The 13,941-nt window shown below is 50.9% G+C and overlaps 1 protein-coding gene across 2 annotated transcripts in view; it reads left to right on the top strand.

Annotated features, from left to right (window-relative positions):
- The window catches only part of SLCO3A1 (solute carrier organic anion transporter family member 3A1), a 318,155-nt gene that overhangs the window by 251,864 nt on the left and 52,350 nt on the right, over positions 1-13,941 (top strand). For both annotated transcript variants that reach the window (XM_019945795.3, XM_019945794.3), the window contains exon 4: positions 5,363-5,626. In XM_019945795.3, the coding sequence (XP_019801354.2) occupies positions 5,363-5,626 (264 nt within the window). The remainder of the gene's footprint in view (positions 1-5,362; positions 5,627-13,941) is intronic.

Raw genomic sequence — 13,941 nt, 5'->3', positions numbered from 1 at the left:
ATGACAATGGCAGCCGTGAATTGACCCCTTTTTAAATACATTGAATGCCTCTTTGGAACCTCACAGATGATGTGTCCTCCTGCAGTGATTATGAGTTCTGAGTTCAAACATCAGACCAGACCTCCATTCACATCCCAACCACACCCCTAACGAGCTGTGTGGTCCTGGGGCCATTTCTCCTCATGGGTCTATGTGTGGATGACATGATCATGTTAATCATACAAAGCAGTTAATACAGTGCCTGGGGAATAGTAAACACGCAGTAAAATTAGGTGTAATGAGGAACAGAGAGGTTAACTCACTGCACAGCCCAGGCCTATCTGACCCCAACTGGGCAGCTCACTTCCCTGAAACCTCTCCAGGAGTTTAGCCAGAAGCCTGCCCCCTTCCATGGACAGAGGCCTGGCTGAGATGCCCTGACTGCCAACACTTCCTTCCGTACAGACTGGCCCTAAGGCACACCAGCCCGCTCTGCTACAGCTGCACAGCGTTTGCAGCTGCAGCAAGATACGTCCATCCATTGGCTTCACAGAAAACGTCGACAAGCAGAGAGCATCCAGCTCTGCCACCCTGGGGCTGGCTGCCACCGCCAGATTCCTTCACGTTGGACTAATTAGTCCAGTGGCTGGGATTCTGAACCATCCATGCTGTCCTCCATCCCCACCCCCTCCCTGTCTCCAGTTTCTAATTAGGTCTGGAACTTAATGATACTCTTGGACTTCTTGAGTCTCATAGCAAAAGTTTTACAAAGTAGGTTAGAAAAATAGGTAAATGGACTGAGGAAAACGAAGCAAAACTGCTCAGAGAGCCATAGTATCGCTTACGCATCAGTATGGCCTGGGACTTAGTCAGTGTTCCCAATTTGCTTTGATCTCTTCTTCTCGCAGTCTTGGGTATCCTCATGGGTGGCTTGGTTGGTTAGTTTTAAACTGGTTTAACCCCGTTCCTGGGGATTTCTTTCGTTTGAACCAACAATGGTAGTGGTCCTTGGAAATGGAGGGAAATCTCAACGAAGCCCGTATGTTTATATGACCTTCAACAGAGGGAACGAACAGCTGTCAGAGCTTGCTCAACTCACCCAACGAAACTATGAAGCCCTCCAAATGTTGGATTCCAAGAATGCAAGAGTCAGAACAATAGGTTTTATAAAGCAGAAATCTTAACAAGCCTACAGACACATATGCAAAGGTAGACCCACCCTGTGCCGGCCTCGTGGTGACCCAGGGGGGTGGCTCTCCCTGCTCCCCTCTGCTCCCTTCCCAGCATTTTTCCTCAGTGCCTGGAATGACCAAGGGGCAGGCAAGTGGCTGGAGGGAGCTTACCCAGGACACTCACAGAGTCCCCTGAGGATGCCAGGCCTTTGCTCAACTGTTCCCACAGCCCAAGATGCTGTCTCCACCCTGTCCTTCTCAACATCTTTCCTTATCCACGGTTCTAGCTTCATTGGCAATTTGATGCATTCTAAGTAAATGAGACAGATTGGTGCTCTTCAGTTGTGTTCTGGGCATCTTCCTGACAGCAGCCTTCGCCAAAAGGCTGAATCTGCAGTCATTTTTTAAGATCAAGACACTAACTAGAACCAGATAGAAAGAGAAGTAGAGAGATTTTCATGCCTGACCCCCTACCTGAACCTAAAAGAATACCATTGCTATTCTAAGCCTGCCCGGGACCACTTTTCTTAAAGGGTGTGATTTTTATTTTTATTTTTTTGCGGTACGCGGGCCTCTCACTGTTGTGGCCTCTCCCGTTGCGGAGCACAGGCTCCGGACACGCAGGCTTAGCGGCCATGGCTCACGGGCCCAGCCACTCCGCGGCATGTGGGATCTTCCCGGACCGGGGCACGAACTCGTGTCCCCTGCGTCGGCAGGCGGACTCTCAACCACTGCGCCAGCAGGGAAGCCCAAAGGGTATGATTTTTTATTTCCTAAGCCTTTTGTACTAGTCAGGGTAGGCTGAGTTATGCTGCAGTAACAAACACCCCCAAAATGTCAGTGACTTGGAAATACTAAAGGTTTATTTCCTGCTTGTGTTATATACCTGATGCAGGTCAGCAGGCACATTTCGTTCATTGTAGCTTCTCAGGCATCATCTTAGGGAGAATTCCACATGCTTCGTGATCAGGCAGGAAAAAAGAGCATGGGGAATCATGCACCAGCTCATACACATCTCCACACGGAAGAGACATGTGTCTCCTCTCTCGCATTTCATTGGCAAAATTCTGTGGTGCGTGGCCACACCTAACTCCACAGTAAGGGAGGTGAAACCCTCCTCGTTCTCAGAGGAGGAGACCCAAATGCAGCCATGGGTAATGTCTAGCAGACATGCTTTGCCAGGCCACGTAGAGAACTCCCCTTCAGCATAGGTAATGCTAGAACAATATCTGCTGAGCGATGACAGTTGCCAGGCAGGGGGTGGGGGGTGGGGGTGGATATTCCTCTTAAATGGCCAAGATGCCTCCTGAAAATACTATTCATTGTAGAGATGGGTAGAGAAAAGAAGTGCCTCAGAAAAGACATTTCTCAGGCTGGTGTCAAGCATTCGTTGTCTTCCCAAGAGTCACCAAAATTGGGCTGAAGCTCCACTCATGAGGCTGACCAGTCCTGAGGGCAGCACACTCCAAAGCTGAGTGGTTTCTTCTTAGCCTGTTATTTCTCTCCCTGCCGCCGTCCTCTGGATAATTGAAATGGAGAGGAAAAAAATCAATACTTCCCAGAATAGTCAACTGTGATTTTCCCGGCTCTGCAGATCCCTGCCCTCCGCGCATCTCCCTCCAGACCCGTCCCCCGCCCCTTCCCCAGCGGCAGGTGTGCTCTGAGGCTGACACAGACCGGGTACCCTCCCTTGTCTTAGGGATCGCGAGTGGGTGTCGGCTTTCCACCCACAGGCACAGGCCTACAGGGAGCGAGTTGCCAAATTCACATAAACATCCACCTCCCGCAGCGCAGCCCCTCTCGCGGGGATGTTTTCTCACACACAGAACAGTCACTGACTTCCTATCTAAAATATGACTTTCTACGTGCCACTGATTCTGTTCTGCCAAACAACTGCCAGGATTTCTCTCTCCCTACTGGCTCACATCTGCCGGATTTATGGGGCCCAAAGACAAAGGAGGGAAATACTGTAGCTCCCTTTTCCCGTCTTTTGTTTTCATTCATTGCTTGGCAGTAGGTGAGGAAAAACAGTAAGCGAAGAGATATGGGAACATATGTATATGTATAACTGATTCACTTTATTATAAAGCAGAAACGAACATACCATTGTAAAGCAATTATACTCCAATAAAGATGTTAAAAAAAAAAACCAAAAAACAGTAAGCGATTGGTGCAAACAGTCTTGCTTAGCTACCCAAGGTGGTGTGACTTCCTTTTCTCTTCTCTTGTTTGCATGAAGATGCTTTCCAGATCACCCTGTGTTTTCCCATGCCATACTCCTTTTAAAAAAAGGCTGTACCTTAAAACTCCCATTTATATAAATATATCCCTAAAAGTGAAACATTAAGAGCTCCCATAGATAAGAGCCGACTCTGTGGCAGGTGACGCTTTTTCATTACCTCTCATCCTGGAAACCACTGTCCATGACTATCATCTATATTTCACAAATGCTGAAACTAAGGGTCAGGGAGGGTGAGTCACTTGCCCGGCATCACATGCTTGTAAGTAACAACGCTGGGATTCAGCCCCAAGCCCACTAGAGTATACACTCTATAGAGTGTATACTCCTCTCCGGCACGATGCCGCACAAAAGCAACTGGCCCGTTCAGGTGCCCTGGTTATTGCTGCTGGGCTCGTGTCAGGGTCTCCAGGACAGAGACTACCGATGTTGCAAAGGCCAACTTACCAACTGTCAGAAGAGCTGGTGGTCTTACCCATTGCACAAAGCACAGGAATTATCCACTAAGGGCCCTCCAGGGAGCCCAAAACAAAGACTGCCCGTCAAGAGGGAAAGAGTGTAGCCCTTGGCGACTGGACGCCTGTGTTCCAGTCTTCAGCTCCGTGGATGTAGACAAGGCACCCAGCCTTTCTAAGCCTCGATTTCTCCATCTATATGAAATAGGGACAGTAAAAGGCCCTGCCTTGTAGGGTTGCGGGGAGGGTTGATTGGAACAGTTAAGAATGCACCCCACGTGGTGCCTTGCGCAGAGTAAGCCCTCAGTCAATGACGGCTGGTGTTTTCATTACTGTTAGCTGAAGAGTCTTCAGGGAGAGCACTTTACAGATGGGGGAGTGCTCATCTGGTGACTATGGTCATTTCTCTTGCCAAGCCCATCCATCTATCTGGTCCAGGCCTGCAGCCCTATTAGTTCTTAGCTCATATGCTGTGGTCCAGACCTCCAAGAATTTCCTTCCATGCTCCAGGTATATGGAATCATCATCAAAGAGACATCTCTAAGCAGCTCATGCAGGAGCGCCCTGCTCCGAAAGGCAGTTGTAGAGAGAGGGAAAAACATCTCCCAAGGGGTAAGCGGTAGCTTACATCTTCTTGACTTCAGCTGGCAGATCAAAGTAGTCACAGACAAGAGAGCCAAACCACATGCATGTTGCCTTAAAGCATGGACCTTGGCTGCAGAACTTTCTAAAAGAGGACTGGCCCCCCAGACCACAGGCCACAACCAAGGTTGAATTAACCCATCCCCTAGCAGCTTGGAAACACGACCCTCAGCATAAATATGAAGCTAACATCATTTAAGTGCTTAAGCCCTTATCCTGAACACTTTGTGTCTGGTGGTGCTCATTTGATCTTCCCAGCTCGAGAAGGGTAAGTACCATCATCACATCAGTGTTATACACATCAGTCAGCTGAGGCATGAAGGGTTCAAAATTGCTGGCCTGAGGTCGCACAGCGAGAAGTGGGCAGGATTTCGGTCCAGGTATCCTGGCTCTTGATTTCCATTCTGCGCCACCCCGTGTGATCTGTGAACTGATTTAAGACGGGGGTGGGGTGTGGAATGGGATCTCAGGTTAGCTGCTTCGTAGGGGGTGCGAGTGAATATACATGGAAAACTATACCCTTGAGCAATAAATGTTTCTGTTTCCCTGTGTGTTTGTTAGCAGACCTTCGCAGCTCTGCCAAGACAGTCAATTCCAGCCTAAATTCAGAGGGTGTCTGGCTTCTGTTTCTGTTTAGACTGATGCAAGCACAGGGTAGACAAGAAGATGAAGGAGGGAAAGCCATCAGCCTTCAGCTTGAGGAAAACCAGAAGCACGGCTGTGAAGCCCTAGGCTGCTTTGCCCATGGACCAGTCTTCCCCACCCCAGGCCGTTTCCAGAGCCCTCGGCCTACCTGTAGAACTGATTGCAAACCTCCACAAAACGCCAGGCCCCACCAGGTCCCCTCCCGCTAACCGTGCTCTTTCCGATTGCAGGTAACCTGGACATCACCCCGGACGACCCCCGCTGGATCGGAGCCTGGTGGGGTGGGTTTCTGCTCTGCGGTGCCTTACTCTTCTTTTCTTCCGTCTGGATGTTTGGGTTTCCACAGTCTCTGCCCCCGCACTCAGACTCCGCCCTGGAGAGCGAACAGGCCATGCTCCCCGAAAGAGAATACGAGAGACCCAAGCCCAGCAATGGGGTCCTGAGGCACCCCCTGGAGCCGGACAGCAGTGCCTCCTGCTTCCAGCAGCTGAGAGGTAAGGGCGCCTCATTGGCAGGTGGCACTCAGGACCGGATGCTGGGGGACCTGAGATAGAATCACATTGGTTTTGCATGATTTGCCTTCCCTGGCCCTGTGCTTAACTGATCCCTGAGAAGTAAATGCACTTCATAAAGCAAACACAAAGTTACTACCCTTTAGCGAAGGGGCAGCAGACGAACCCCCCCACCCACCCCAGGCCGAGAGCCCAGCGGCTAACATAGCACCTGATGTACGCTACACATAAATGTGCGTAGAAGGAAGAAAGGGAGCGAGGAAAGGAGGGAGCTGGACGTTTCGTGGCCCTCCTTTGAACTCTTTCAGGCCACTTACAAGCGCATTGAAGCAGCCTAAGACTTTGAAGTTGGCTCCCTTTGCCTGATGCAGGCGTTCTGGAAAAGCCACATCCAAAGAGCATTTCCTTAGGTTCACTCTGTCCTTCCATCCCCTCCACTAGAGATGAGAGCTGTGTTCCTCTGGAAAGAAAGGTTAACTCAGTCTTGAGAGCAGAGTCCCATTTTAGAATGCAGCAGAGCGCTCATCACCATTTTTAGAGGAAACAAGTGCATCTTTTCTGACAAAATGGCGAGACACGAACAGCGATGCAGAATGAAGATGAGGAACCCCGTCAACAGCCCCTGGTTATTTCCACATTTGCTACAGTCTCTTAAGAGGTGAGGATGACGACCGGACAGCCTCAAAGCTGCTCGGTGTCTATCCTGGCCCCCTCCCCACTGAGAGGTATGCACGGTGCTCCCTAATTCAAGGACCTCTTCCTGCTGGGTCCCCTGAAGGACTTGCTGGATTTTGGAAGTGGGCAGGAGCAAGGCTGAGGTGTTACTTCTCAGGGAGGCTGGGGTGGGAAACAGGTGGACCGTTACCTCTGCAGGAACCGGGCACACGGCCAGGCCCACTTTCAGCAGCTGCCGCCTCAGGCTTTGCGGTGCTCGATTTAGAGATTTGATGAGAGTCTCTTTACTGAGCTCTGTCTAATGAGGTGCACTTTCTATGGAGATGCTTGAGAACCAGGGAGAGAACCTCGGGTGACCTCGCACTCAGATCCCCGCTCTGCCCTTCACCGGCTCTGCGATCATTAACTTCTCCGCGCTTCTCTCCACAAGTATAAAGTTGTAACACCGTTCCTCGGTGACACCGTGGTCGTGAGAATTCCCTTGGAAGATTGTCAGTTAATACCACCTGTTAGCCAGCGAGGAATTCAAAGAACTTGTGCTAATTCCCAGAAGAGACTAATTGAAGAACCTAATGTCATGTTTGACTCCATGTTCCGGGATGGCTTCTACCAAAGTCGTCATGTGGAATTGTAGATGATCTCTAAGGGCGAGAATGCTCTGTTAGATGAGAAGGCCCCGTGCTTTGTGTCCTCTGAGGTTGCCCTGGTCTGGACCCTCAGGAGTATGTGCTTCTTAAAATAGGCTCCCCAAATGGGCCCCCTTCAGGAGCCCCCAGGTGGCTGGAGGGTGATGCCTGCTGACCCTCTGATAGCACAGCTGGCCACACTGTGTCCCAGGGACCAGAGCCACGGCAATAGATGGGGCTGGCTTGAGAGCGGGCCTTGCAGAGGGCACCTTGGACCTGGGTGGTGGCAGCCTTTCCAGGTTTTTCCTCTTCCCAGGATGATGGTCCTGTTTTCCTCAGCCTCTGATGGTAAAAGCTATACCTGTAATCGCTCATCTTTCATCTCTGGGGATACACAGGTGAAAATGATACACTTGTGCCATCAGAGAACTCGCTGTCCAATGTAGCGACAGGCCAGCAAGTCAGAAAGGCGGCCTAATGTGATGAGAACTGCAGCACCAGGCAGCACCATAGGTCATGGAAATACAGTCAACAGGCAGCGAAAGCCCACCTCTTGGGTCCAGTGCAGAGCTGAGCTGAGTCTTGAGGGATGCCATGGTTTCAGAATTCTCGGGCTCGGATTCAATTACTGGTTAACCCATTTGTTAATTCAGTCAGCATTTACTGAGATCCCGCCAGCCTCCAGGGACACAGCGGTCACCAAGGCAGCTTGGATTCTGGAGCAAGTATAGTAGCAGGGGAGGCACGCAGTGGGCAAAGTCGAAGCAGTGACAAGATGAGTGCTGGACTTGCTGTGTCTGAGCTGACAAGTACACAGTTGGGTAGATGGGTCTGAGGCTCACTAGATCAGAGCCATCACAAGTTATGGCCTGTGTGTACCTGGGCTCCACTTGGATAGTTAATGATTTTTAGTTTAGAATTAGCAATTCCCAGAGGCATCAGGCCCATTAATGGACCTAAAGGATGTCCAAGCAGGAAGGGAAGGCAGCGTGTCTGGAAGAATCCCCAGGAGCCAGGGTACAGTGGAGCGAGCTATTATGCTAATAAATTTTACACATGCCAACACACGGAGAGGCAGCCACGGTGGTGTATATCCTTCATTTTTTCCACGTGAGACAAAATGTTTCTGCCACGTGGACATTTCCACCAAAAGCAGCATGCGATGCCGCCAGGCGCTCCCAAATTCTTCATCTGATTTGCAGCCTCGGAAGCCCCGCTGGTCTGCATACAGCCTGCAACACATTTACGGGTACAGATAATCGTTACACATATCAGAGGAATTAACATTGCTCTGCAGATCTATATGTTGCAATTTCTCATCCGTTTCATCTGAGCTTGCAAACGGGTTTCTTTTCTAGCCATCAGTCTGTGTGCCCTGCCAAGCTCTACAGATAGCAAAGGCCCCTGAGAAGAACTGCGTTGGCCCGAGAGCAGCCACTCCACCTTCCTTCCCTCTGGGACCAAGACACACAGCCTCTTCTGCTCCTGGGAGAGCCGTGGGGCTGCTCACCTGGGTTCAAATCCAGCTGAGCCACTTCCTAGTCATACAACCTTGATCGTGTCGTTCAGCTCCTCTTGGTTTTACCGTATGGTGTCTGGTGTAACTTTACAGCAGCTGCATAAGGTCAATATTAGGACTTATTACCGTTTATAGGTGAGGACACAGAGCTCCCGTTCGGTGACAGAGGACTTCAGGCCTGTGATCGCTTTCCAGAGCCCTCTCCCCCCAGAGCAGGCTTTGAAGGTCTATTTCCAACAAAGTCGACCACCAGTTGGGTTTTGCAATTGTTATAAGAAGGTGAGAGATGGAGAGCTCAGAATCTTGTTCCAGAACTGTGTAGAGAAGCTGTTACTTGTTGCACAGCCCAGACGTCCCCGTCTTGCGGTGACTGTCACACATGCATTTCACAAAGCAGGCAGCAGGGGAACAAATGCTTGGGCTTGTGAAACTCCAGCATCTCCCCCAGGTGGGAGCCTGCAAATCCAAGACACATTTTTGCATCTCAGCTGTGCCACCAAAGAACTTTTCCTTTCCTCCCTGACTCTAAAGGCCCTCCTCCCTCTTCTTGTTCTTCAGAGCATTTTGCTGATTCATCTTTCAGGACCCCACCACCACCACCACCACCACCTCCCTCCTCTTGTGTTTACTGCTGTGTCCACGCCTCCCCTTTCCTGCACCGTGAGCCCCTGGGGGCCGGGACTGCACGTAGCGTGGTCTCGAATCCGGATGCTCAGAGTTTGCAGAATGGTTTATAAAAGTCTAGATCTGGTGGGAGGAAAGAATTCAGGGGACTGTTAACAGACAAATGGACAGTATTATCATTAGTTAGTGTGTTTATTCTCACATCCACAGTTGTGTTGCATTTGGAAATTGGCTCCAGCGTCACTTGCCCTGGAGGGGCCTTGATGGTTAGGACCCGGGCCCTTTCTGCAGCCACGGGTTCCTGCAGCCACGGGTGTGTCCAACTTCCCCATCACGTTCTGTACAGTTTTCAGAACACCTCACGCACTCTTCTCTTCGCTGCTGTTTCTGCCTGGAACGCCCTACCTCCCTTGATCCACTTCTGGGCTGGTCTCGGTCCCTACCTTCCCAAGAAGCCCTTCCCTATAGCCCCTCTGCGCTCATGCCCCTGTCTGCCCAGTACTAGATAAGCTGCATTCCTCTGTTGCCCTCAAAGCCCCCGCAAAGCACTTGGGGTAACCCCCACTACACAGTGGCCCATCTGTTTGCCTGCGTCTTCCCAAAGCTTGTGGCTTCTCCAAGGACACGAAGCTCTCATTCATCTTTTTTGTTCCCACTGCCTAGCTTGGTGCCTGGCACGTAGGTAATATGGATTGAACGAATGAATGAGTAAACAAATGAACACTTTCTTGCCGGTGCGCACACGTACGCACATACACACATAATAGCAGCTAACGTTTGTTTTTCCTACACCATCATATTTAACCCCCCCCCCCAACCCCATGAGACATTGGTACCATTTTACAGACCAGGAAATTGAGGCTTACAGATGGAAAGGAAAGGCATTTGAACCGTGGAGGGCCTCAGTGTCTGTCTTCTTAACCACGACATTGTGCTGCATCTTCGGGCAATAAACAAACTCTCTTAAAGAAAAAGTGGTGTCAGCAAGGTGCTAAGTGACTTTTCAACAGCGGGTACTAAAATTGCGACTGTGGCTGCAGACGTGTCCTAAAGCAATGAGTCTTCTAGGCAAGGGTCCAGCTAAAAAGGGAGGGAAGGACAGCTTCCTGCAAGCACTGGCGTTTCCTGACCCTCTGATGGACTTCCCAGCGGGGATGAGTGTCACTGTACCAGCAGCTTAAAACCTGAAGGGAGAGCCCACCTTTGATCACTGAGTGAGCAGAGAAGTCAAAAGCTGAGCGCTCTTGTCTCTGCACCCTTCATGCTGACTGCCAAGTGGCCTCTTCCTGTCCCAGAAAAGATAGTAGCACCAGGTGACAGCGGGTGGTGGCTGAGCTGGCAAGGTGGGGGTGGGCCTTCAGGCTCGGAATCTTAAAAACCGCGCCCAAAATATGGAGTACAGCTGATGACTTCCAAAGCACTTGCACAGACCTCCCACTTGGCCCCCATAGTACGGCTGATACGTACGTGTCGTTACCAATCTCCATGCCACCCATGGGGACACGGAGCTCTGGGGTATTAAACCGTGCACCCAGGTTCCCGCAGCTGTGAAGGATGCAGCTGGGACCAGACTTGGGTCTGAGACTCCCAAACCCGAACTCTTTTCCTCTGTTCCTCTATTTCCCACAAAGAGCCACTCAACTATTAATGAACCAACCGAGAAGGAAAAAGGGATCGGTCTGGGGTGGATGGAACAAAAGCCTTCACTGTGTTGGAGAAACTTCCACTCTTAATGTCCACTTTCTCCCTCTTCAAAAGAGGAAATGTAGAGCCTGACTCTAGAGGACCTTCCTTTCTAGGGGAGATGAAATCTGCCTGGGTTGGTACCTTCCCCACGCCTCTCCCCACCCACACCCCTAATGCCATCCATCACCGGGCTCTGCTGACTTTAGCACCTAAATATCTCTCCCTCCTGCTCATGGTCTGTCCTGTACTCCAGTCTGCCCTCCCCCTCCAGGCTGTCATCCACACTGGGATGTGTTCAGAATGTGTCTGATCCTGATAGATAGCGGCCGAGCCCTTCACGTGGCCACCAGCCCCGTGAGATTCTGCCCCTCCAGCCTCTTCTCACACCTGCCGCCCTGTTCCCACCATACCAGTCTCACCTTGCTGGCCTCTTTTTAGTCCTTCATATTCCCCAGGCTCAATGGACTTTGCATTCGCTGTTCCCACCCCTGGAATTCTGATCCCATCTTCAGACATCAGCTCACACATCATTTCCCCAAGGACATTTCCCTGACCTCCTGATGGCAACCCCTCCACGGCATGTTGCTCTCTGTGCCATGGTCAGAATGTGACCTCTGTAGGAGTGATCACTTCCTCCATAAGCTCCATGAGGTCAGGGACCACATCCGGCTTTGCCATGCCCTTGTACGTGGCTGATGCTCAGTGCACATCTGATAAATGGGGGGATGCATGGATCGTTGGACAGGCGCTGCCCAGCCCAGCACGGTTTGCTGCTTTCCCTAAAGCCGTCCTCGCACACAGCCCCTCCCAGAGTTCTGACCTGTGTTTGACCCACCCGCAGACACTGGCTTAGCAGGAGCTCCACCTGTGTTGAGTGTCACGGCTGGCTCCCAGGTGACTTACCTGTGTGGGAAGGAAGATCTGCTCCTGGTGCTTCAGCCACCAAAGCAGAGGGTCTGCCAGCCCAGTGGCTCAGGCTGACCTGCACTATGCCTTTGGGTGCGTGTCTTTACTTGCCCGTCTTCCTAGCGTGCGTCTTGCTGCTCGGGCAGGGTGCATACTCGCCCCCCACCTCTGTGCCACCCACTGTTCCCGTGGGGGCCCCACGTGCATCGGCCTGGCCGTGGGACCCAGCTCATGCCTCCAGCTTCTGCATCTCTGCCAGGCCACCTACATCGTCTGCCAGCCAGCAGTCGGTTTCTGCTACATCTTTCTTAATTAAGGGCCTGTTGCCTTTCAGCATAGTGTTATTGTGAGCAGCCTGGTGATCTGAGAGTCCTTGTTCTGCAGGCCAAACGGCCGAGTGTTTTTTATCATGCGATTCATCTTCAGAACTGTGCTTTCCCCTCGTGTGGGTTTCCTGTTAAAGTCTTCTTTCTTGATTCTGTGGCCAAGGAAACCATCTGCCTTCCCAACCACTTGGAATTCTATGCCAAGCTGTGGTTCAGAGGCTGCCACGTCACAGGTGTCATTTTTACAGGTCCCCAGGGTCCAGACTGGTCAGTGGTTTCATCGTGTTCGTATCAGTGTCGATGGAGGATGCGCTGGGGGTTATATCCGTGCATCAGTCATGACTCCCCATCTCAAGTTATTTCAGCAAAGCGCCTGAGATGAACATAGGTGAGGGCACCTAGCACGATGCTGCCTGGCACACTGTGGTTGCTCCTTGTGGTTTTGGAAGGAAGGGAGGGAGGGAGGAAAAAAGGGAGGAAGGAAGGAAGGGAGGAAGGAAGGGAGGAAGGAGGGAAAAAACTAGAAGACAGCATTTCCCAATGGGAGTTCCTTGGAACGTGAGTCCTCTGAGATGCTCAGAGAAAAACAGATCAACAAAAATAACCGGGAGTAGTGGTTACATGGCCAAATAAGCTGGGAAACCATATGTATACTGTGACGCTCTTGGAGAGTCGTAGAATATGTTTGTGTTAAAGGCTCTGAGAAGGCCAGCTCTAAGGAAAGCTGTCTGGCTTTGCTTTAGTTTATATTTCTCAGACTTATGGGATCCCAGGACTCTTTTATTCATGCTAACTCTTCCGGCACTTATGATGTGTTGCTATGATACAGGATAGAAGGTGGCGAGGATTATGGGAGGTTCAAAGGGATATAGTGAGGACCACAGAGGGAGGATTTGAAGACAGGTGTGTGAAGGATGCAGCATTTCAGCCTGATCTTGAAGGACGAGCAGGATTCCCGTGGATGGAGGGGAGGGCAAAGGCTTCTGGGCTGGGATGCCTGAGGTGTGCATGGAAGAGAGACATCTGGTTTTGGGAAGAGGATTTAGGGAAGGTCATGATAGAAGGCAGGCTGGTCTCAGCTTCCACATCCAGCAGAGTTCCTGGTATCCAAAGCTGCCCAGTAAGTCTTTGGTAAAATTATGAATGAATTATTGAGGGCCTTCTCATTGCCCTTCTAATGAGACTGGACTTTATTTTATGAGCCATTGTTTCCCAACTAGGGATTTGAGTCAGCATTGCATGTGGGCTTTCTTGAAACACACATATTCAGGGGCCGCATCCCTACAAATTATGATTCTCTGAGTCTGTGGTGGGGAAGGGGGATGGGGGAGAGGTGACCCAGGCATCTGGGTGTCTTTAAAGCTCCCCAGAAGATTGTAAGTGAGCTCCCAGGAGAAAACAAATGTCAGAGCTGGTGGGGGTCCCTTGAGGGGTCTCCACCAGGGGCTAATTTCTCTGGCAGTTGCATATAAGATAAAATGGGGGAGGTGACCCGCTGATGAGATAAGCTTGGGACAGTCTGTGACATGACTCTTGGAGGTTGACGTTAGCATATTGAAGGCTCTGAGAAGACCTGCTGTAAACCCAGCACTTCCGGAAGTAGCATTAGGAAGCCTAGGTTTAGAGATGGGCACATACGTCAGCTTGGGTACTTGGCTTCACCGTTTCTTTTCTGCACACTGCTGTTTCTCTTTCCAGACTTCCCAGGAATGAATTCTCCCATCGTTAGCATTTTTGTGAATGTCAGACGCAGTGAGCCTGGCCACCGCTGAGGTGGGGCGCCCTGCTCCCAGAGAAGGTTCTAGGGGCTGGCATGAAGTTATAAAAGTGGCCGTTCGCTTACGAAAGACTCTTGATTTCCTTAGTCATTTTCTGTCTGCGGCCAACATGGAAAGATGCAATATTGGGGTCTGAATAAGAGCCTGCTGCTTCCCA

This window comes from Tursiops truncatus, chromosome 2 (assembly GCF_011762595.2).
Source record: "Tursiops truncatus isolate mTurTru1 chromosome 2, mTurTru1.mat.Y, whole genome shotgun sequence".
In the NCBI taxonomy this organism is placed as follows: domain Eukaryota; kingdom Metazoa; phylum Chordata; class Mammalia; order Artiodactyla; family Delphinidae; genus Tursiops; species Tursiops truncatus.
This window is presented reverse-complemented; position numbering and strand designations above follow the sequence as displayed.